Here is a 25,164-nt window from a genome sequence, read left to right as displayed (position 1 = left end):
GCTCCCAGTTATAAGTGAGAATATGCGATATTTGGTTTTCTGTTCCTATGTGACTTTGCCAAGGATAGTGGCCTCCAGCTCCTTTCAAACAATCTCTGCAGTGCCAAGAAGTAAAGAGATTAAGACAAGGCAAATACCTTTTTTTCCTCAGTAGGAAAAAACATGAGAATAGTTTTTTGGTTATGAGATATTGGCAATAAAGTGGAAGAGATCGAACTAGAAGGTATGCTTTTCCTGAATAAAAAAACAAAAAACAAAAACAAGAATTTTCATTAACACAATCTCTAAATTGCGTTGTTTTAAGCCATTAAGTTTGTAGTAATTTGTTAACAGCAACGACAGAAAACTAGTTTGTCTATTGATACTAAAATATACTATGAATAAAAATTATTTTAGTTTTTATTCAGGAAAAGGATGCCTTCTAATTCTCTCTCTTTTTCTTTATTATCAATACCTCATAATCCCCCCCCAAAAAAACTTGTATTTTTTTCTAATGAAAAAAAGTATTTACCTTGTCTTACTCTCTACCTGTTGACACTACAGAGGTCGTCTGAAATTTCTATCTTGTTTGTATTCATTTAAAACACAGTGCAATCAAGATTCTATCTTTAACACCCACCAAAAAGTGTTCTTTCAATTACTTCAATTGGCTATTTCCCAGTTATTCACTATTTAATTTAATAAAATGCATATTATTTCGAATGTTTCCAACACAAAGCAATAATGAACATTTGAGATGATATATATCCTATTTACCTTGATTTGATCATTATACATTGTATATATGTATTGAAATATCACACGTCACTCCATAAATATGTACAATTATTATGGGTCAACTAAAATAATACTAATAAAACAAACGCATATTAAACTTATTGCAATAATATTTTCCAAGTAAATTTTTTTGAAATACAATTTAAAGCATTTAATTGGATTCTCAATACATGTTTGTTAAAATCAAAGCTTAAAGGCCTTAGGTTTAAGATCACAAAAATATGTTCAAAATAACCTTTTTAAACTATTGCTGAAAATAATGGAGGAAAATGTTGAATACTTGCTATAAATCAGATGCTGCTTTAGCTACTTTACATTTATTCATTCAGTCAACATACATGAAGAAAATGTAAGATTTGTGAACTCAGTTCATAATAAAGATACACAAATTTAAACAAGCTGTCACTTTATAAAGCCATTGGAAGCAATATTAAAATTTAGAATGCATATAATTTTTTGTCTTTATAAACACTTGTTCTGCAGATATGTCAGTGCCTGTGGACAAAGGCATATGTGCAAAGATACTCATTTCAGCGTAGACTGGAAAGAATTTAAATGTATAGCACTAGAAAAATGTTTTTAATAAATTGTGGTTTTTACATACTTTGGAAACTACGCAACCACTACAAAAAATACGGTAGATTTTTGTATAATAAAATCATGGTTTCCCCTAATAAAGAACCAGTGAGTTGAGAATCAGTGAGTTGAGTTCCAAAATGAGATGAAAACTTACTTTTCAGCAAATATAATTTTGCACTGTTTGTAGTAGACATATTCATTACTTACTGTAAATATTATTCTAATTGTATCAAGTTATCTAAAGATTTTTAAATTTTACTTACATCTTTCTTTCTTCTTTTTTTTTTTTTTTTTTGTTGTGAAGGAGTCTTGCTCTGTCACCCAGGCTGGAGTGCAATGGGGAGATCTCAGCTCACTGCAACCTCCATCTCCTGGGTTCAAATGATTCTCCTGCCTCAGACTCCCAAGTAGCTGGGATTACAGGAACCTGCCACCACGCTTGGCTGATTTTTGTGTTTTTAGTAGAGACAGTTTCACCATCTTGGCCAGACTGGTCTGGAACTCCAGACATCAAGTTATCTTCCCTGCCCACCTTGGCCTCCCAAAGTGCTGGGATTACAAATGTGAGTCAACGCCCAGCCAAAATTTTAATTACATCTACCTGGTTTTTAAAGGGTTACCTTACTAGTATATATTTTTATGGTCTCAAACATATATTTAAGGAACATAACAAAACATAATCTTGTTACATGAGATTCTAGAAATATTTTATATCTATAGATACTTTCTTGACATTTGAAGGTTAGGACATTTCTAAGAAAAACTGGTTCACTTTAACCTAATCTCACCTGTTTTTCCCCATGAAGATGTCAGCATTAATCACAAAATATAGATGTTTACTTCAAATTTGACTTTTACCAGAGGTTAGGTGAATCAGAGAAAACACATTTTCAAACATCTCAAGTCACTCAGTTTTGCTCTTCATTAGGCACTTCGCCAGCAGTCAAATTTGAGAGGGAGAGGGAGATAGAGAAAGTGCACAATGTGATTAAAAGAGAAAACCATGACAGAGAGCTAATTGCTAATACTGCTTACAGTTTATTACTTATTCTTAGAAATTAGATAGAACACAGGTTACTAGAAATGAAGGATTAGTCAAGGTGAATTAGCAAAATATAGGAGGGAAAGATTCAATCCTACAATGTGGGGCAACTTTATCTACATTTCTTTGCACTGAGGTAAGATTTATACAAGGGGCTCAGTGTGCCTAAGTCAGATGGTAAAGTTCAGAGTCCCAATTTTGGGTAGAGAAATAACGTATGCAGAGGGAAGAAGTCAAAGCCTCATAGCTAAATTGTGTAATTGAAATATGTTTTAGTATTACATGTGAGTTTCTCTTACCTAAGCTGTGCAACTTCAACCATTATAAGGGATAATTTCCAATTCTCAAAGACATTCAAAGATCACCAGATTCAAAAGCAGTGATGGCATACTACATTTTCTTCTCAGTGTGAAATGTTGGAAGTATTGACAAAAACCATAATTTAGCTTTATGAGGCAAGGAATCCAATTGCTGTGGTTCTCACTGTTGGAGTCAACCTATAAATTGAAACAGTTCAATCCCAATGTAAAATTTATAAGAAATCAAATTAATGGTGCTGTAAACTACTTAAATCTGTTTATCCTGTTCAAATGATAATTGTATGAAGTTTTTTTTTTACTCATCAAGCTTATTGTTGAGTAATATAATGTCCCATAGAAATACAGGATAATGTGGTAATTACTGGAAGGTCTCAGGAAATAGGTAATTTATGACATACTACGTATTAGCTCTCTAGAAAGAATGTTAGCTTGAGGACCATGACTAAAAGCATAGTGCATTTCTGAATTCTCATAACATTATTTTTAATAAAAATAATTCCAGAAATGTAATGAAAATTTGACTAATACATTTAGTATGGCTATTGCTTAATTAATTGATTGTAAATGCATTTGATTTTCTCTATGTGTAGGTCACCCTCAAATATTTGTATGCAAGGTTAAAAGAAAATATCCAGAAATGTTATTTTGTAAGTGTTCTTGTTTATTTTAATTGTTTTTTAAATTTATTTTTATTTATTTATATTTTTAGACAGAGACACTCTCTGCCGCCCAGGCTGGAGTGCAGTGGCACAATCTCAGCTCACTGCAAACTTCATCCCTGGGTGAAGCTGTTCTCCTGCCTCATCCTCCCTAGTAGCTGGGATTACAGGTGTGCACTTCCATGCCCAGATAATTTTTGTATTTTTAGTACAGATGGGGTTTTACCATGTTGGCCAGGCTGGTCTCAAACTCCTGACCTCAAGTGATCTGCCAGCCTCGGCCTCTCAAATTACTGGGATTACAGGTGTGAGCCTGGCCTTGTTTATTTTAAAATAATCGTATTAATAAATTATTAAACGGAAAAAGGTGAAGATTTCACTTCAAATGAAAAAATCACTGGGGAAAATGAACACACCCATGCTCAGAAACCGTAGAAGCAAACCACAGTTTTTTTAAGAGAATTTTCTGCTGTGTCACTGTATTTGTTTTTCTGCCAGATAATGCAAATGATATCAATATTAATCTGCAATATGATGCATTTTATTCTAAAATGTTATTCAAAAGCTTATCTCTAATGCTGAAATAATTCATAAGAAAAAATTGTTTCTAAACTTATGACCTCTAATGTACATTTATTTCACTCCAAAATAAGAACCAAATAATGCTGTTAAGAGGACTATACTAAAGGTACTAGGAGAACACCGTAACAAACATGTTTGTATATACACACAAATAGGAAAAATGGTGCATTAGAGATAAACAAAACTGCAAAAAACAAATATGTAAATCCCTGATCATTTTTTATAAAACGTAATCTTTCTATCCATACTTTACTACTGCCTTCATTCACGAGTCAAATTATGGCCCACTAAATATAGCTTTCTTACCTAAAAAATAAAAATTGCATCTTCAACCCAACAGTGCAGTCATGAAATTCTACTCCAATTGAAAACAATGCAATTTCTGGTTGCCATTTAGAGGTATATTTCTTCTATTTCCAAAATAAGTTAGTTTAAGGGCCATAACATGCAGCTGGCAACTTATTTGTTCAAAATTTTCCACTCACCCTTGAGCCATTAGAGAATGGTGATATTCAGAGGCCATATCACACAATACAAAAGTGAAATCCATGATTTTAAATTATTAAGCTTTAACCAACTATCCATCTGAAATTTCCATCCTCTAAGGCACCATGTGTGTTTTAGTGTCTGTAATTTCAGCATAAAAGAACATGGCATTTCGGGGCTGACACTTTTTGAACAAGATAAGAACTCTCTGCTTTTGCCTATTGTTCTACTGCCACGGTAAGAGGTGGGACTGAATTAAAGCTTCCGAGTCTACAGGACCAAATAGAGGCATGATCCTGTTTTCATGTTTCTCAGCTGAACACTAATTTAATCCATCTGTGGATATTCATGCATTTGCCATTAGAACAAACAAAAGAATGGATCTGGTACAGTTTAGGATTAACCATCCAGAAGCTGAAATTTACCTAAGATTCACACTTAATGGTCATATATGTTATTTGGGACTGTAGCAAAAGATTAGTTGTCTGTATTAATCAATTATAAACATAGTCTATGTTTGCTTTTAATTTTTATGAAAAATACATAGTTTATGTTTCATAAACATATATCCATTATAATGTTAAATTTATTGAAAAGAAATAGAGACCAAAAAAAATCTATTTTAGAATACGTTGTTTTGTTAACCTAGTTATCACTAATGAACTGAGTAGTTCGGAATATTGTTCCAAATTAGAACTAAAGAAGGTGGAAGTTTTTAGTTTTGTTCTATGGACCCCTGTCCACATCTTCACCTACTTTTCATAGACCACTGCAAATATTACAGCTGCTATCTTCTTTCTGCTATTATTCGCTCTGTAATCCATTCTCTTCAGACTGCCAAGGAACCTTTCAAGAAGTATATCAGATCAATCAATTATACTCTGATTATAAACTTTCAATGATCTCCTACTGCATTTGGAATAATACCTGAACTTAACTGTGGCATTGAAAGCCTCTACGATCTACTTTCTGGGTTCTTATTAACCTCATCTAAGAATAACACCCTCTAACATCATGTTCCTTGTCTTCCAAGTCCTTTTTCTGATGAGTGATTCTGCTATTTTCTTTGCCTGGAATGTGTTTTCTTCCCTTTCAGCATTTATATGGCCCAACCTCATATTCCAGGCCTCAGTTCAGTATCACCTTTCCAGAGATACCATCTCTTACTATAACCCTTTCTAGACCCATTTCTATTCCTATTACTTCCCTTCTCTGTTTTCCCCTTTCAGTTCTCCTTATTCTCCTAGCAGCAATGGTCACAATCTGAAATTATTATGCTATCTACCTATCTACCTCATTCCATTGTCTTCTGACCTGCAATTTTCTGAAAAGTAGATATCAATCTTGTAATTGCTCCTTCATATACTTTTTAATTTTTGTTTACAACATAAAGGCTATAAGTTTTGGTCATGCTAATTAACATGTTAAATTTTTGCCACTTATAAAGGTGAGAAAAAGATGTGTGTGCTGTAAGAAGTTGAATTATATGTGTTCTTGAGCATTTCTAGTCTGCTAAAATATGAGCTACAGAAAGTTCTCTATTATCCCCACCCCAGTTTTCTGCGAAATTAGTTGCTTTGGTTAAAAATTATAACTAATATAAGTAGTAAAGACCACACTAGGAGTAATATTGTCAGAGTAAAATAACCATATGTCTTTTTGTTTTACCAGCAAACATTAGTTTCACCTAAAGAAACGGTTATTTATTTATTTATTTATTTTTATTTATTTATTTTGAGATGAAGTCTTGTTTCATCACCCAGGCTGAAGTGCAGTGGCCAGATCTCGGCTCACTGCAGCCTCCACCTCCTGGATTCTGCCTCACCAGCCTCTGGAATAGCTGGGATTACAGGTGCCTGCCACCACGCCTGGCTAATTTTTGTATTTTTAGTAGTCACAAGGTTTCACCATCTTCACCAGGCTGGTCCCGAACTCCTGACCTCGGGTGATCTGCCCACCTTGGCTTCCCAAGGTGCTAAGATTACAGGCATGACCCACCGTTCCCAGCCCAAAATAATGGTTCTTTAGGTTTCTTTGTTGTTCTTTTTCAAGTTTTTTTGTTGCTCTTTTTTACCATGAGACTCTTTTACTTTCTCAGGACTTATTGAGGATCCCAAAGAGCTTCTGTCTATTTAGGTTATAATGATAGGCATTATACTATAGACATTAAAGCTGAGAAATTTAAATATATATATATTTATTGTTTCTCTTAAATATAGAAAGAGGAGTGCATTTCATATTAATGTAAATAACATCTTACTATTATTATAAAATTACTTTTGACCTTTCAGAAGCCCCAAGATTTGTCCTACTGTAAAGTGTCAGTTCCAGAATATGAACAAGCACCATGAAGGTAAAAACTTGGAAAACTAATTTTATTTGCCTTGATTTATAATACCCAAGCCTGAAAAACTATGAACGTGTTAAATATTTGCAAAGTTTGTTCAATTTGATGGGCTTCCTTCCATGCTATACTAAATAATGTCTTTGCCCCTAACGTAAAAATTCTAAATCTTTTGTTTAATCTGCCTAGATAGCAGAGATTTGGTGACTTAACAGTATAATTTCTGTGCTCTATGAAGACTTCATGCTGCTTCATGATGTCCTTGATTATTTTAGATGGAGAAAATAGAAAAAAAGTGTAGTTTGTTTAACTTCTTTTTGGAATGGTTTTATTATTTGCATGCAACAAAAACAAATTTCCTGATCAATGAAATTGTTCCTACTATGAAACTGCATCAGTCCTCTCACATTTGAAAGTTATCAATAATGCATTAACACAGCCATTTTAAATCTCTATCCTCTACAAATATTGTTTTATTCTGATGCTTGCCTGAAAAAGGTATATAAACTACCAGCCAGAATGTGTGGAATAAGATTGAGCTAGATACTTCAAACTTTTGACACTTTAAAAAATAGACATTTGGCTAAGAGGTTTTTGAATAGACATCACTTAGACAACTTTCAGATTATATCACTGAACCGTGTCAGGATTTCCAGAACTCATTTTTTTTTGAGGCAGGGAGAGCTTCTTGAGATTGATAACACAAGATCGAGCAGACCAAAAAATAATTATATAGGAATAAGTGAACAAATTAGGAAAATGTTATTATGGTTAGTTGGTTAGAATTATTGTTTATTTTATATTAATGTTTAATCTTCTAGATAAACTATTTAACCCACAACAATGTCATGATGTATGTTTTTGTAAACTAAAATGTAACATTTTTAAATGACATCTAATTCTCACTGGCACCCCAGGATTCAAAATCTGCTGCTGTCTCTACTTTTCACAGCAAGAAGCTTATTTGTATGGGTAAATAAAAACTTGTCCTCCTTCTTACCAGGATTTAGTTCAAAATCAATTGTACAACCAAACCTTACCTGGAGTACCATACTTGTAGCATGACAAGTTTATTGTTAAAGAAAGGAGACACATGGCATAATCTAAGCACATCTACCCTGGTTATATGATTTTATGGAGGCTGCACTTCCCATAGCCTTTGAGCTTTTCACAACCCTGTGAATTTTAGGTAACTGATAAAATGCAAATGATTTTGTCCATAGACAAAATAGATTTTGTAAGGTAGGGAGAGAATCATTTTTTTCCCTATGATGGAGTAAATTAGTTACCCATCTGTTTGTGAATTCACTTCAGTATTCCTGATTGAATTATCCTTCGATCCAGTTATAATACTGGTCCCACATCAATGAGTTAAATAAAATTTTTGCCCTGCTTATTTCATATTTCTAGGAAAGTCATAATTATACCCTATTTTTAAAGTTATATTTTAACATATGCATGAATATGAGGACATCATTTGGCCTAGTTAGATATAGACAAATGGGAATTAAAGGACAATTGAATCAGAAGCATATTTTTTGTTGTTGTTCTGTTCTGATTTTATGTGGATTAACCAAAGGTCAAAGAGGGAGCAATTAGTGTAATGAACCAAACCATAGGTGGACAACGCCAGAGCCAAGGATCTTAAAATATATGTGGTCAACAATCTTAGAAAAGGACAATAATCCCACCATCTTCTTAGATAAAAATCACCCATACCTATGGGACAAACTTATTCAAGCTACATTATAAGATCCAAAAAAAGAGTGAAAGGAGATCCAAATTTGCATCTCTTATCATTTTTGAATTATAAATAGCAAATATGTGGGACATATAACAGTGCATTATGATCATTTTTTTAAAAATGATCTTACATAAAATGTCTATCCTTAAATAAAATTATCTGAATAATTCATCTCATACAATATAACAAATAATTAAATGTAGGAAATATGCCTGGTTGAAAATCATATCAAGCAAATAGAATCATGAGACTCAATTGGCTCAATTGACCATAGCTGAAAATAAGCAGATAAGTTAATCTGAACTACAGACACTGGGTGCCATCTGGTGGAAGCTCTTATTGTGTCATTATTGTATTTATTGAGCATATGTTATGCACATGTCTTTGTGCTACATCCTGAAACTATAATAATAAACAAGATACTACATTTACTGTCAACAAACATATAGCCTTGGGTAATACTATCAGATACGTAAAGCAATTGCAATATAAGTTACATAAGTTTTACAATATCTGCCCATTTTATGAAGGCAAATATTCACCTGAGTATTGCTCAAAGCAATCTGTATAATAAATATTGTTTAAACTGGAGCCTTCTTTAAATGGTGGTTTTTATATTACCATATTTTCATTAAAAAGTAAATGACTTCCATGGATTTTTTCAGCAAAAAATCAAAATATGAAATATTTTGAAATTTTACTTGTGAAAATACCTGGTTTCTAGTTCTTTTATCCACAAAATAGATAGAAGACCTTGGACAATTTATTTAACTTTTTGGGCTTTTGTCCATTTCCAACAAAACCACAGAGTTGTGAGACACAAACAATCTCCATGCAAACAACCTACTGTCTACATTAACATCTTAATCGACATTAACTTTATCATTCCAGGAAATTCTTGCCTAGGAAGGTAAGTTTCAAATAACTTCACTTAATCCTTCTTTTGCTCTGTCCAGTAATCCTAAACTATCATATCCAGGGTCCTTATCTAATCCTAATGAAGTCTTACATTGCCCACATTAATAAATCCACTTAAAAAAACATAAAACCTCAATTAATGTTTCAGTTTTCCCTTCTCCCCTCTGCCCTACTACTAAAGTCTCTATTATGGTAATACACTCACGTGCCATGGTAAGAATAAAGTCAGCTTTGTCTTATCAACAGATTGTCTTGATGTAATTTGGAAAAGTAAATATTCAACAATTTCATTATTTGTTTAAGTAATTTTTATGCTTACCTTTGAAAATGTTTAATGACTTCTTGGTATATAATTTAACTGTTTAAAAATACATGGAAATGCAATTAATCCATTTACTTTTATGTTAATAGACTTGTAAAATATAACATATATTGTAGAGGAGTTAAGGAGTTAATATTTCAAAAGATAACGTTCTATGGGATTTTGTTAGAAATTTTTCCTTATAATTTATATAGTATAATTACAAAAGTAATTCTAAAACAAATATCAGTGGGTTATATTTATGTATAGGTAATTTGAAAAATTATAACTTCACTCCTTAAGATTTCACAATAAAATCAAAACTGTAAAATGAAGATTCCAATAATCTCTAAAATATCTTCCCATATAGGGAATAATGAATAAAGAGGAAATGAAGAGTATTTCAACTGAAATCGGATAAAATATTTTCCCATCCCAAAAGTTACTATAGAATCATTCTTTAATCATTGTACAATATTAAATGTAACCTTTAGCTGCTTTGACAATAATTATAAAAAAACCTAAAATATTTTTATAATTAAAAACTATAAAAATAACTAAAATATTATACAAGATCATCTCAAATATTATTTTTAGGTTTATATTTATTTATTTAGATATAAAATAACACTATCAACAGTTTTTCTCTCTATCTCTCATCACTTCGCTCGATATATGTAAAATAGGATAATATAATGGTCACAAAATTAATAAAATTTTCAAAATTGCATTTTCAAAAAAATTAACTTCCTGACTCTGACTTTGGGGAAACTTATACTGTAGCTATAAAAAGTCATCATGAAGCTTGACTTGTAGCTTATGCTGACTTTGAGGATGTTTTATATGAAATACATAAGCATCTTAATATTAAAGCCACTGGATAATTTTCACAAAGGTTCCCACTTTAGAAAATTTTGATATACACTAAATTTAATTCCATAGTGATTAGTGAATGGCATGTTAGTTTGAGATATGTGCTGTGTCAAGCAAAAATGCAAAGGTGAACAGAGAGTTACCCTTGACAATAAGGAGAAAGGCACTAACCAAGGAAGAGTAAATGTTCCCTCTCAAGATGCCATAATAGTGACACACTACCAGTTATCAATGTAGATTAAGTGACACGACAGGAAGAGTAAAGGATAGGTTAATATCACCTCTATTGTGGAAGTTGTTCTCTTTCACAGGATTCAATCTCAGACCCCAGAAAGATATTCCACTAGTATTTTCAGGCCTCTCTATTTTCATTTTTGTCCCCAGTTGCCTATGACAGAGTAGAAATTAAAGAGCTCTTTTCTGATTTAAGTTTATTCTTTCTACCTACTGTGTCTAATGATGTCATTTTCAGAGTTGTGTGTCTATGTGGGAGAAGACCCAAAAGGGGAGAGGTGTAGGTGAGTATGTTTCTTCCCTTTTGACTCTGATACAATGCAGGCCAACAGACATAAAAATAAATGTAACTTACCCTGCACTCTTATCTTCCACTCTTCCTAGGAGAGAAAAAAGTGTTGCTCATAAGTAGGCATAATGTTCATATGAATAGTAGAATAAAGGGAAAATGAAGAGTATTTCAACTGAAACTGGGTATATTAATTAATCAATTAATATAATGTGTTTTTTGTATAACCTCAGTGCCTTACTTTGGTTTGAATCTCCAGTTTTAATTTTGAAGTGTTAAATAACAAAAGCATGGCATAAGACTATTTTATATTTAACCAAATAAATCATGTCTTTAAAAACCAGATCAAAATTTTACTCCAAGGCAGAAGAAACAGCATCTAATTCCAAATTTTTGTAAGAAGGTCTGTAAGAGTACGTGTGTGTGTATGTGTATGAGTGTTTGAATGAATTAATGGTAGAAAGATGTTGAGCTGTGTGGTGATCTAATTAAGGGGCATGACTGGGGCCAGAAGTAGAAGACAGATAACCTAAGGTCTATACAGTAAAGCTGAAACCGTGAACAGTGCCAAGGAAGAGAATGCAATGTGAGCCTAATTCTTAACAGATGCCAGAAATAGAGGTAGAAAATTTGAGTTTTTAAGTAATATTATATTAACCTCTTATAATGTCAATAATAAATTTTCTTTCCTATAATAAAGCATTCATAAACAATGGCAAAAACAGGACTCAAGCCATAAGTTCACATGTCGTAGGCAAGTTTTTTAAATTCTCATTTTGATTATTTTGATTTGACTGAAAGGGAAGAACTAGTCATAGTGCATTAGTTTTCACAGAACAATACTTTGAATAACCACTTTAATATAAGATATGCTAACATAACAGACTGTATTTCTTTCAGCAGTTATCAAAAATCAGATTTTTAGAAAGGTATAATGTAGTATAAAATGTATTCATTGATTGTATAAAGTTCGATTATAGGAAACAGCTATCTGTAATTTTTGTAAAATAAAAGAAAATCCATTCATATGATTTGCTAAAAATATAATCTATGGGAAGCCAACAATGGAAATTTCTTTACCATCTAATATGTTTTATTCATGTCTCTTGCATTATTTGAATCGTTTCTCTTTTTACAAGCAAATAGGACTTATCTTGAAGAAAATTACATATGAATTTTAGAAATTAGAAAAATTTGATATCTTTATGTTAAGCCACAGTGTTCATTCAATATAATTATGTAAATCACTAAACTATACTCAAAACAATTTAAGTATTGACCTTAAAGAAATAAAACCTGCAGTCAATTCTACGGCATATTTAGAAACTTTTAATTTCTATATACAGTGATGTTATCCTACATATCAACATTATCAAATAGATTATGTCAGAAAAGTGACCAGTAAAACTTAATTATAATGGAATGTCATAGTGAGAAATAAACTTAGAGAATTCCCTGTCATCTTCATTTACTAGATGAGGACTCAAAGACACAGAAGGCTGATAAAATTTCATACATTTGTACAAAGAGTAAATGGTCGATAAAAGCATGAAACCTCAGTTCTACAATGTCAACTTATCTCTCTATCCAACTATGTGTTGTCCTCACCTCTACAGTCCAAATGAGCTGGATTAAACTGAGATAATACAAAAATAAATAATTTAACTTGTTAGAAGTCAATTGGAAAATAAAAGATTGAAAAACTTATCAATGAATTATGAGGACTACAAAGTCACAACCTAAGTAAACATTTGCAAAGTACTGATGAGAAAACAATTCTAATAAAAAACTGAAATCTTTTAGAATACAATTCTAATGTACAAAAAAGAAAACGAGGGTCCTAGATTGTATTTTTATAGGCTTTAAAAGTTAGATTAAAAGAAAAAAACAAATAGTGAAATTCACTTATTTTCTCCTTAGATGGGACTGCTAAACTAATAAAGCAACAAGATCAGTCAGTATTCTGTAAAATACTTGAATGTTATGGCAACATTTGACTTGGTCAAATATAATATCCTAATAGAGAAGCTAGAAAAAAAAAAACCTAGAAATTTATACAGATCCACAGTGCTGTATCTGAAGCCCCTGAAGTCAAATGTGCTTCAGAGTTCAGAGTTTTCCATATTTTAGAAAGAAATGAGGAACACACAGTGTATGTTATGTAATATTTTCAATGGAATGTAAGGCAGTAACATAGAATCAAGTACATCAGCATCCTTGCAATAAAAGGTGAATATCTGCATTCAATACAAAAATAAAAACTATATCTCACATCTGTCCAAGTCAGGGCAGGTTTCAAAGCAAAATGTGCTAAAAGAAAATGGTTCAGTTTCAAAGCTTTGGAATTTAGCAATTTACGTAAAGGGCTTTGAACCTGTACAAAAAGTTGAAATTTATCTAATTATTGGAGGTTTCTCATTATTTAATTGAGGATACATTTTTTATTATTATTCTGCTAAGATATTTGTCAGTGATGCAAATGAATACGTAGGAGCTATTCCTTTAAAATGTGCATATTTGGAATAAACCAGTATGTTTGAGTATAATTTTCAAGAAAAGAAAATTCTTGACAGATTTCTCAAATGGGTCAAATATGTTATTATTATTTTTAATGAGATATGGACACATGCAATGCTCTCAAGAGTAGGAGAATCTAGTTCTCCCTAATAGTACTTCAATAAAAGAGAACAGTAATGTGAAGTCTGAGTGTTATCATTGGATTAAACATTGAAGAGATAGAATTGGGATAGGATTAGAAGGTACACTCTGGAATGTGGTTTGTTCCCAGTAATTTGAAACATTTAAAGAATGGTTAGATGATCACTTGACAGTTATACTATAAATGGGAATTAGAAAGCATGAGTTAAACATCATTACTTTGAGTAGATAAATTTTAATGTCATTTTCAATCTTTAGAATCTTTTGTTTTGTTTGGGAAAAAAAACAAAATCCTAAATCCTGAAACGCTCACTGCAAAAAAGGATTATAGTCTGTTGCTTTTTTAATTGATAAACGTGGAAATGTATTCTGAGTGTTAAACTTACTGTTGTATTTTAAAAATTTACTTTCATATAATGGTTAAGTTTTGAAAGATTACATTTCGTGAGAAAATACTTTATGAATTTTAATGAGGTATGTTTATTTAAATCTAATTTTCTATTCTGTTTTGGGAAATAGTTGTGTGTGTCTTTAAGATAAGACCGTCAGCAAATAAGGCCACAGCAAAACAGAGATTTTGCTAATTTTTTAAGCCTTTGTTAATTTCTGGCTGACAAGAGAAGTAGTTTAATTAGTTAGCTACTAATATCTGTTTAAATGAGCAGCCAGGGAACTGTCTATCACAATAAGGATATGCAAAGCCCAGGCCATTCTCTTTGACTCTTTTCAACTATTTCAAAAGAGAAGAGAATAGGTAGATTCCACCTATGTGTAAATGAAGGGAGAATACTCAAAAAGTAATCACACACACGTAAATACTTAACATACTTTCGACACAAAGTAAGAAAATTGGATTTAAATAAAACAAGTAAGGTACTTACGTGTGTGTGTGTGTGATTACGTGTGTGTGTGTATTTTCTTCAAATGTGTGTGGTTACTTTGTGTGTATTTTCTTCATGCCTCTGTGTGTGTGTGTGTGTGTGTGTGTGTGTGTGTATGTGTGTATGTAATTTTGGGTTTGAGGTATAGGTGCCTTAATAATAAAACAGTGAAATACTTTCAAATATTGTGGAAGCCTCTGTATCTTTTTTTTTTTTTTTTTTTTTTTTTTTTTGGCGACGGAGTTTCGCTTTTGTTGCCCAAGGCTTGAGTGCAATGGCACAATCTCGGCTCGCTGCACACTCTGCCTCCCGGGTTCAAGTGATTCCCTTGCCTCGGCCTCCCAAGTAGCTGGGACTATGGGCGTGCGCCACGGCACCCGGCTACATTTTGTATTTTTAGTAGAGATGGGGTTTCACTATATAGGCCAGAATGATATCAAACTCCTGACCTCACTCGGCCTCCCAAAGTGCTGGGATTATGGGCGTGAGCCACTACGCCTGGCCAGCCTTCTGTATCTTGACTAAAAGAAAATATTCAGTCTCTACTAAAAATATAAAAAATTAGCCAGGCATTGTGGCGGGCACCTGTAGTCCCAGTTACTCGGGAGGCTGAGGCAGAAGAATGGCATGAACCCGGGAGGCAGAGCTTGCAGTGAGCCGAGATCGTGCCACTGCACTCTAGCCTGGGCGACAGAGCGAGACTCCGTCTCAAAAAAAAAAAAGAAAAGAAAATATTCAAAGAACTCTGAGCATCTTTAAAGGGAACTGAAGAGTATAAAACATTCCCTTTCCCTAGTTTAAAGTATCTCTGCTACTGGCAAACAAAATGGACACTCCGGCAAACTGGGGTGTTCAAAGTTGAAACAGAACCAGGCAGCCATACCTGCATGAGAGAGCAGTGGGTCACAGACTCTGCATTCCCAGAAAGATGTTGTAAAAGTATCACAGGACCTCCCTTTCTGCATTTGGCTTGCCAGACCAATGTCTGTTATCCTTGCCAAGATAAACTGAGAGGTGAACCACCCCCACCACCAGCAGTTGGAAACATCTGTCAGCAACTTCTAGTTAGGGGTTTGGAAACCAACCAATCAGAACTTACCTACCCTGGCCAATCAAGGCTCAACTTGTATCAACCAATCAGGACTCAGCTGCAATGACCAATCGGAATTAAGCAAGCTTCATTCTTTCTATAAACAGACCTGATTGGGAACGTGGACAGGAACTTTGCTATAAAACATGAACAGTCAGCCAGGCGAGGTGGCTCCCGTCTGTAATCCCAGCACTTTGGTAGGTCAAGGCCAGCATATCACCTAAGCTTGGGAGTTCAAGACCAGCCTGACCATCATGGAGAAAACCTGTCTCTACTAAAAGTACAAAATTAGCTGGAGGATGGTGGCCCATGCCTGTAATCCCAGGTACTCGGGAGGCTGAGGCAGGAGAATAGTTTGAACCCAGGAGGTGGAGGAGGTTGCAGTGAGAGGACGACATTGTGCCATTGCACTCCAGCCGGGGCAACGAGAGCAAAACTCCGTCTCAAAAAAAAAAAAAAAAAAAAAAATCCCTTTGTTCTCTGGAATGAATTTTAATGGGGTGTGTTTTATTTAAATCCAATTTTCTTCTTTTGTGTACAAAGGCTGTTTCCCAAGTTTACAAACCATTCACTGGTATAAAGTCTCTTTCCTCAAATTTCAGAGAACTTTTCTTCATACCAATAATCAGTTATTAGCTTTTACATTTAAAATAAAATGGCTTACTAATATATTTCCTAGGTTTGTTTATATAAAAATAGTATGCTTTTTATTTATTTATTATTTTATTTATTTATTTTTTGAGACAGTCTTGCTCTGTCGCCAGGCTGGAGTGCAGTGGCTGGAACTCAGCTCGCTGAAACCTCCGTCTCCCAGGTTCAAGCAATTCTCCCGCCTCAGCCTCCTGAGTACCTGGAATTACAGGCGCGCACCAGTATGCTCAGCTGATTTTTCTATTTGTAGTAGAGACAGGGTTTCACCATATTTGACAGACTGGTCTCGAATTCCTGACCTCGTGATCCGTCCGCCTTGGCCTCCCAAAGTGCTGGGATTACAGGCGTGAGCCACGGCGCCCAGCCAAAAATAGTAGGCTTTTTATATTGCCTTTGTTTACCGGGAAATTTGGAGAAATAAATGAATGGAATATTTAATAAGATACTTACGTCCTTTGTGTAATTTTTTTCAACCAACATTTTTTAACATCTTTATATTATCACATATCATGTCAGTAAGAGAAGCAAGTTCATGAACAAATATTACTAATTAATTGGTGTAAGACTCTTTTAGAGGCTGAATTTTACTGGATAATTATTACATCCTAAGGCAGATTATGGAACTATAATTCGTATTGAAAATTATGGGGAAGTTAAAAAATTTACTTTGGGGAAATTAAAAAAATAGGCAGCTTAATTTCAAAAAACCGAAAAACTTGCTACTTCTATAAAGATTGGTCTAATTACGGATATTGGATAAATTAAAACCTATTATAAACCATAAATACTCAGTACACATTTCAGCTTTAACTTTAAAACTACAATTTGAAAATGAGGGTCTAATCTTTTACTTTCATTCACAGGTGCTTATTAAAATGAAAGAGATATTATAACTTAATCTTACGACTAATTTATTTAAACTCGATTAAAAAATATTGTCATTAGCATTGCTATTTTATTTTTATATAAAAGCAGAAAGGACATAATGAATGTAATTTTAGAATCTTTTGTAACTTAGTGAGAAACATCATAATGCAAATCACTTTTTTCTCATTAAATTTCACTTAAGTATACACGCGCATACACACACGCACGTGCATACACACACACACACCCTCAAGAAAAATGTCAGGGAACACTTCGAAGTGTTAAAACCCAGTTTTTTTCCTCTAATTTTCAAATTCACATTTTTGGGATGGTGCCCATTAAAAAAATACATATTAGCAATTCAAAAGCTCCAGAAGAGTGAAAACAAAAGAGAACAAGCCTGATAATTCCGGCAATTTCACTTGGAAGAAGACCACAGAGATAATGAAAATGAAGAATTAGAGTGCTTGGCAAAATGGGATTAGACAGAGAAAAATAATCAAATAAAGTATTTGTTTAAATGCCAAAACATCATAATTGTTGTTTCCTATTCTGTAAATAATTGTGTTAACTAGCAATCTTGTTTATTTTGTCATTATAATAGTAACAAACATGAATACACTATTAAACTAAAAATTATTACTTATAAATTGCTTTAATTATTACAAAAGCACATCTTTTTAATTTATAGTAATGATTATACACAATTCTCATTAAGAACTGGTTCTTCTGACAGTGGATTATAGTTTCTAAACTATTTATATTTCTATATTATTTCTGGCTGAAATTTTCCCAATGGCAACTGTATATTTCAGTTGTGAATTATAATTAAATAACAAAAATTAAAACTTATTATATGGTTTAATCTCAAAATTAGAAATATAGCAATATTGTTGTTGAACACATATATTCAAATTATTTTGGTTATTAATGTATTTTGATGATTATTTAAAATCACTACCTAGAATACGCCTCTTAATTTATCATTGCACCAAGTGTGTTAACAGTTAGTGTAGTGATTTATAGCAAACCAACCAACTAGGGTAAAAAGCGTCCTTCTTACTATAGCTTCTTCAATATAACATACAAGAAATAGGAAAAAATTAGATTGGTGGGGGAAAGATAAGTAATTACACAATTTATGTTCCAATATACACAAAGAAAAGTATAAGCGATTCTTCGATATTATTTATGAAGAAGTATTTGTAAGTGATTTTGGCAGATAAATGCAGATATAAGAATTAACCACAGTATACTTTTGTTTTAATGCTTTTAACCTATTTGTTCTGATGTTTCCATTTTGCTTTTGATATCCAAAAAACTGAACTTTATAGCTCAAAGGATCTACAGAGATCTAGTGCAGCCTTAATTTTACAAATGAGGAGACTGAGGTCTGAGAAATTAAGTTACAAAACTGAGTGAATACTGCTGGTTTTTGTCAAAGACTGAAAAAAATGCATGCCTCCTTGCTTATAGTCAAGAGGAAGTATTTTCATTGGGATGCGCATTGGTCTTTAAATCCAGCATATCCAAATGCAAAGCCAGTGCCTTTGATGGGTGAACAACTGGCTTGCTCTAGGAAATTAAAGACAGATAGAAAGATAGAAATAAAAAGAAAAAGTGCATAAAATTAAATAAATAAAACAGAAAGATGAAAATGTTCTGTCTTCCATGTATTCATAATTTAAGTTAGAAGGTGATTTTAGTGCAATATCATACATGAAAGAGAAATTCAGGGACATGAGGGGCAAACAAAAGTTCAGCATGTTTTTGTTTTTATTTGTGAATATGTAAAATGGAAATTATTACAGCTATTTATAGGAGTAAATAAGATAACATGAAAGTACTAATTACATAATGAAAATATAATATTTAATTTCGATCTCTTTTCCTTTTCTAGTAGGGACTGATAGATATAGACCAGACTATTACCCTATATATATAGTGTAAAATAGTATATGTATATATATATAGTGTAATTTTTTAACCAAAATTTTTGAACATCTTATATATATATATATTTGTGAATAGCTTATTACACACTAGAAATAAGATGTATTCATTTCTTTTTAATTTCTTAAATAAGAAATAATTCCAATCTCCCTTTTCTAGTGTGGAAAAGGGAAAGAGATTGGAGTTAAATATCGTTTGATATATATGTACACACACACCTTTTGCACTATATATATATAAAATATATATATGTACGTACACACACACATTTTGCAGTCTCTCTTTCTCCCTATAGCTCTCTCTCTATATATATATACGACATATAGATTTGATTCCCAAACACTTCTGACGTATGTTATAGTCTGTCTTTCACATACAAAGATGTTTCATTATAATTATTTTAAAAATTAGTGCTAAGGCTCAAAGGAGAAACTATGTTTCATTATTTTAACTCTATTTTTAACTGTTGCTTAAATAACCCTGGTAAATCATAATTTAAGTGACTTTTCAAATAAATTATAGCTCATCCTAATGTTTTAATAACAGCTAATATTTTGCCTGATCATAAAATTTACTCATACTCATCACAAAAAAGTGAGAGGGAAAACCTATAAAGCTTTACACAAGAGATACCTCAAATGTTTAGGTGGAATACTTGTAGGCTTTTTAGTGTGCATTTGTATATATTAAAAAAGTAAGACCATCCTAAAATAATTAGAGCACTATTTTATGTTTTTAAATTTTTATGTGTTTTGTTTTACTTAAATTTGAAGGAATATGAAAGAATTTCCTATTGTATTGAATATCCTTAGAAAATAAAACAGTATGTAGTACCATTAAAACTGAATTCTCAGTTTTCTGAGGGAACAGTTAAATTGATTTCTTTAAATTTGTATTCTTGATATCTAGTTTTAAATTTGCTTTCTTAAGATTTTTGAGAATTTTTAAAATAAGGATATATTTAATTTATTATGTTAAAATTTTTCATTGTGGGTTAGAATAAAGTCAAATTGAGTATACATTGCATGACCGTATTTAAGATGTATATTACATATTTAGTGTACAAAATTCTATATATCAGTACAATTGCACTAAATTCTATATTTAAATAATCTTTTTACTTATCACCCCTACACTTGGTGGGTGTGTGTGTGTGTGTGTGTGTGTGTGGTCTATTTCATCCATAAAAATTAAAATAGCAGATTAAAGTTTCTTGTGACAATTATTTTTTTTTAGTTTCTCCTAGAAGATCTATGTATAATTTACTATTCATTATATAGTGATACATGGCATTAAAGAAAATTGATTATCTTTTTACTTTTTATGTTGGGTCTAATTTTGTCTTAGTTAACTTTGCTAAAAGTAGCACATTCAAAGAAATTTTTAAGTCTGATTATGATAATTATTTTTAGAGCTGGAAATATTTACACTTATTACATTTGCTTTATTTTTGTTTTTTCTGGTCACCTTGTTTCAAGTTTGATAATTCTATCATTTTCATTTATTTTTAAACTTTTTATATGCTTGTCTTTATATGTAGCAGGAAATTTTCAAAATACACATGACGCTTTTTATATCCACAAGCTGTTATTGTTAAGGTTGGCAATAATATTTTAAACTTAATTTTTCTGGTTGGAAATGGAAATATTAATAAATTTGAATTTCCACTCTCTGCTTAATTTTTCTAAGGTTTTACTCAAATTCAGATCTCTAAGTATTTATTTATATCATCGGAGTTTATAAACCTAGGTCGCTTAAACTTAATAGTTCTCTTTATTGTTAAATACTGTCTCTTCCAAGAATTATATTTTAACATTTCCTTGAAATTTTAAAACAATATTTACTATTTTTCCCTAAACTCTGTGTGATAATTTTTAGTGTGAATTTCATTTGTGTGGCTACATTTTATTTTGTTTGCACTATTATCACATCCTCCAAACTCCTTTTTATTTTCACCCTATTTTTTTCTTGCTATATGGTCTTCTGTTTCTAGAGATACCACGATTTCCTACAATCTATTGAAGAGACCAGGCATTCATGTGTGCTTGTTTGTGTATGTGTATATCAGGGAGAGGGACCATGAAGAGGTAATCTCTTCTACTGAATCTTTAAGATATTTATTTCTTTCGTTTAGCTATTTTGAAAAATGTGTTACCTTCTCCCTTCAGTAAAAGCATGGTCTCCCTACTATTAACCTCATACTGTCACATAATGCAAGTCCAAAGCTGCTACTGTATTGTAGCATGTATATATGTATGTAATATGTATAATATATTACTGTATTATTTTATTTGTTATGTGGAATAGAGAGGGCTCTATCAATATGTAGATTTTGCTGAAACAGGATGTGTTGATCAGTGCCTCCAAATCCTTCTTTGGTTTGCAGGAGACTGCACTGATATGTAGTGGTTTGGGCTTAATTATCAGTGTATAGCTGAGACAGAATTTACTCTGACATTCATTTCTCTGACAATCTGAACAAGAAAGTCCGGGGGAAACAACATTAATTACATTAAAGGCTATTCCTCTCCCTGTTGGTAATTTACTTCTGAAAGTCCTTGTTCCTTGTCATAGATATGTAATCATTAATATTAGTACTCATATATTCCCTTCTAGAGTTGCCAAATGTAGCAAATAAAAATACATGGCAAACAAATAAATTAAAATTTAAATAGACAAAAATATTTTCTGTTTATTTTTTGGTTTAATGTGTCTCAAATATTACATGGGGCATCCTTATTTGATATCCTCCTACCACATCATTCTTGCCATGTACCAATTCCAAACGTGGTGAGAGAGAGAGATAATTTTACTGTGGCTACATCTCAAGGTAGGATCTTGTCGTAGAGAGGGAGCTGCGAAGTTGCTATTAGGATCCAACTCTGGGCTTCTGAGTAGTTAGCTGATGGTAATGACACAGCTCCCTTCTGTATTTAGGGTAAGTGCCACCTTTGTGGAGGCATTTGGGCTTGCTCATCTGGAGTATTAAAATACGTTTTGCTAGTCTTATAACTTTTAAGAAGCTTATAACCACTTCAGTGCCTCTCATATTCTGGCAGAAAGTTACATATTAACCATAATTTTCTGTGTTGTTATGAGTTTTCATTTTCTCTCCTGATAATTAATATAGTATTTTAATAGGAAGTTTGAAGTGATTTCTATCTGGATTGCTACTTTAAAGACATTTTAAACCAGAATCCTCATAGTTTTTATTATAGAAAATTGTACATTCTTAAAAACAACTCTTTATCAATAAATACTTGTCCAATTCTTATTCCTGATGAAAAATACTTGTATTTTAATTCTTAATAACTTGTATTTAAATGGATTGTTATGTGTCCCAATATTATGAAGTTTTTTTCCTCTGTTTTCTTCTAGAAACTTAATATTTTTGCCTTTCCTATTGAGACCCTTATTCCATATAAAATAGGTTTATACATACGTTATGAAGAAAAGATTAAATTTCTGCTTTTCTCATATGGATACCCATATAAAGAAACATTTATTCAAAAGTTCACTCTTTCCCACACATGATTTCATTATAATCCTGTCACATATGAAGTGACCATATAGTGGTTTAATTTTTTTAGACCATCTTGTCTTTCCTCAGCCATTTTTTAAATATATTTTTTTTTCAAGGAACATGACTAAAAAGACCAGTAAGGCACAACATTCATCTCAATTGTCTCTTGTTCTCAAATTTGGAGCATTATTTGAGTGCTCTGAAGAAGCACACCAAGTTGTGATAATATGACATGTCTGTATAATATTTTGAAAAATTATAAGAAAATCAACATCATTTTCCCAATAATTCACTTACACACGTGGCTAACCAAACAATGGTAGAAGTTAGGGAAAGAAACAAAACATTTTTGTTTTGAGTCATCATATCTGAAGATTTACCTATGTGAAATATTTATTTTATGATAATGAAAATTGCCAGCCTATGACCTTAGAACTCATATCAGTGGTTCAAGATAACTGCATCTAAGTTTGAGACACTAAAAATGAGTCCCTTGTCTAGAGATCTTCTAATGTATTAGGAGAATAAAGATTTCCATGGCCTGGAGAAGATTATACATATCCTGACAGGCTTACAGCCTGAGAGATAGTGTTTCTAGAATACAACTGCAAACACAAGGCTCCATCTTACTAAGGCGCCAAATGTCCCCCTGTTCTATGCGGCAGAGTAGACAAAATTTCTCCAGGAATAGCTCACTTTCTGAAACTAAAAACACTTTTAGAAATGCCTTTTTTTTTTTAAATGAGGCAATTTTTTCAAAATGCCTTATTATTGTATTCGGGAACCAATCTGAGGATACTGGGGAAAACAGTTGGAAATCTAACTTTTAATATTTGTCCAAATAACAAGTTATGTGTTACCATTCTCATTCTAAATCTTCCAACTCAGTGACCAATCCACAAATTAATCATCTTTTAAGTCTTAATGTAGTTTCAGATGCAAATTCTGTAAATAACTTTAAATGTACACAAGTTTAAAAACATAAATGTAAGTTCCATTAGTTGACAAAAACACACTTTTTCAAACATGATGACAATTTTTAAAAATCTTAACCCTAGCTATGATTTTAGCAGTTTTTGATTGTTGTGTCCCTGCCGTTCTATATTTGGAGTGAAAATAAAAATATGTTGCTGGAGAAGAGGATGAAATGAAGAAAGACAAGTGAAAATAGATTTGACCTAATTATTTTAACAGGTTTGATATGTTTTACATTTGTAACTAATGCCTTTCAGAAACAATGTCAATGCAATATTCCCCTAGAATGTGTTGATGATAGTAATAATAAGCACTAGTAGAATTGGGCTGATCACTTTAGGAAATTACAATCTTTAAAATGACAAATCAAATACTTAAATATGGAAAACATTAATTTTCCATCTACGTGTTTTAAGTATTCACAAATTCTATATTTTTATGGCAAACATTAATGAAACATGAACTCTCTAAAATTATTTTTGAAGACAAATATTAAAGACAACTCACTTTACTAAAACTAAAGGAACCCTAATGAATACATTATATTGTTCATCTTATAGCAACTATCAATAACCGTGGCATCATTTGCAATGTGTTCTATAAGAAGTTATAACCTAGCTCCATTGTTTATAAACGGATTTAATATCTTTACATGTTTATTCAAGCCACAAAGGTAAAGACACAGGAAGGATAAGTAGCACAGAGCTAATGAAGGTCTTCAGGAAGTGAGTTGCATAAAAGCCAAACAGAATATATGCGCCTTGCAAACAAACCTCAAAGCACTTTTGTTCATTACCTTCAACATCTGTAATCCAAATAATGCCTCTTTCATTCAACCCAGCACCTCTAAAAACATGTCAAGCTGGCCGCGCACGGTGACTCAGGCCTGTAATCCCAGCACTTTGGGAGGCCGCGGCGGGCGGATCACTTGAAGTCAGAAGTTCAAAACCAGCCTCACCAACATGAAATCCCGTCTCTACCAACAATACAAAAATTAGCTGGGCGCAGTGGCGAGCGCCTATTAATCTAAGCTACTTGGGAGCGTGAGGCAGAAGAATCGCTTAAACCCAGGAGGCGGAGGTTGCAGTGTGTCAAGATCGTGCCACTGCACTCCAGCCTGGGTGACAGAACGAGACTCCGTCCCAAAAAAACAAACAAAAACATGTCAAGCCATGTTTGCAACTCACAGCTGATTGACTGATAAGCTAAACCACAACAATCACACATAAGACAGCACCTTAGACCTCCAGATACAGATGCCAATAAATCACGGAGACATGCTCTGGCTTCAGTTTGTCTGACAGAGTGTTAAAAATCCTCTTGCAGAGTGCTAAAATCTAACACATTCTTAGAATCCTAAAATCAGGTAGCTTCCCTCAATCTGTGAAGAAAAACTGGCAAAATCAATAAACACACAT

At 32.5% G+C, this 25,164-nt stretch overlaps 1 protein-coding gene across 10 annotated transcripts in view; it reads right to left on the bottom strand.

Annotated features, from left to right (window-relative positions):
- BRINP3 (BMP/retinoic acid inducible neural specific 3) overlaps positions 1 to 25,164 on the bottom strand; it is a 390,180-nt gene that overhangs the window by 339,050 nt on the left and 25,966 nt on the right. For 2 of the 10 annotated variants that reach the window (XM_054524133.1, XM_054524153.1), the window contains exons 1-2: positions 15,571 to 16,214; positions 11,215 to 11,239 (exon numbers count right to left, since the gene is read on the bottom strand). The exons of 6 other annotated variants lie outside the window; for them this stretch is intronic. In XM_054524133.1, coding sequence (XP_054380108.1) covers positions 11,215 to 11,239; positions 15,571 to 15,652 — 107 coding nt within the window. In that variant the 5' untranslated portion in view covers positions 15,653 to 16,214. Of the gene's footprint in view, positions 1 to 2,144; positions 2,288 to 2,697; positions 4,973 to 11,214; positions 11,240 to 15,570; positions 16,215 to 25,164 lie in introns of those variants that run through there. 2 more of the 10 variants (XM_054524170.2, XM_054524142.1) reach the window with 2 other exon arrangements.

Source organism: Pongo abelii, chromosome 1 (genome assembly GCF_028885655.2).
Source record: "Pongo abelii isolate AG06213 chromosome 1, NHGRI_mPonAbe1-v2.0_pri, whole genome shotgun sequence".
In the NCBI taxonomy this organism is placed as follows: Eukaryota; Metazoa; Chordata; class Mammalia; order Primates; family Hominidae; genus Pongo; species Pongo abelii.
This window is presented reverse-complemented; position numbering and strand designations above follow the sequence as displayed.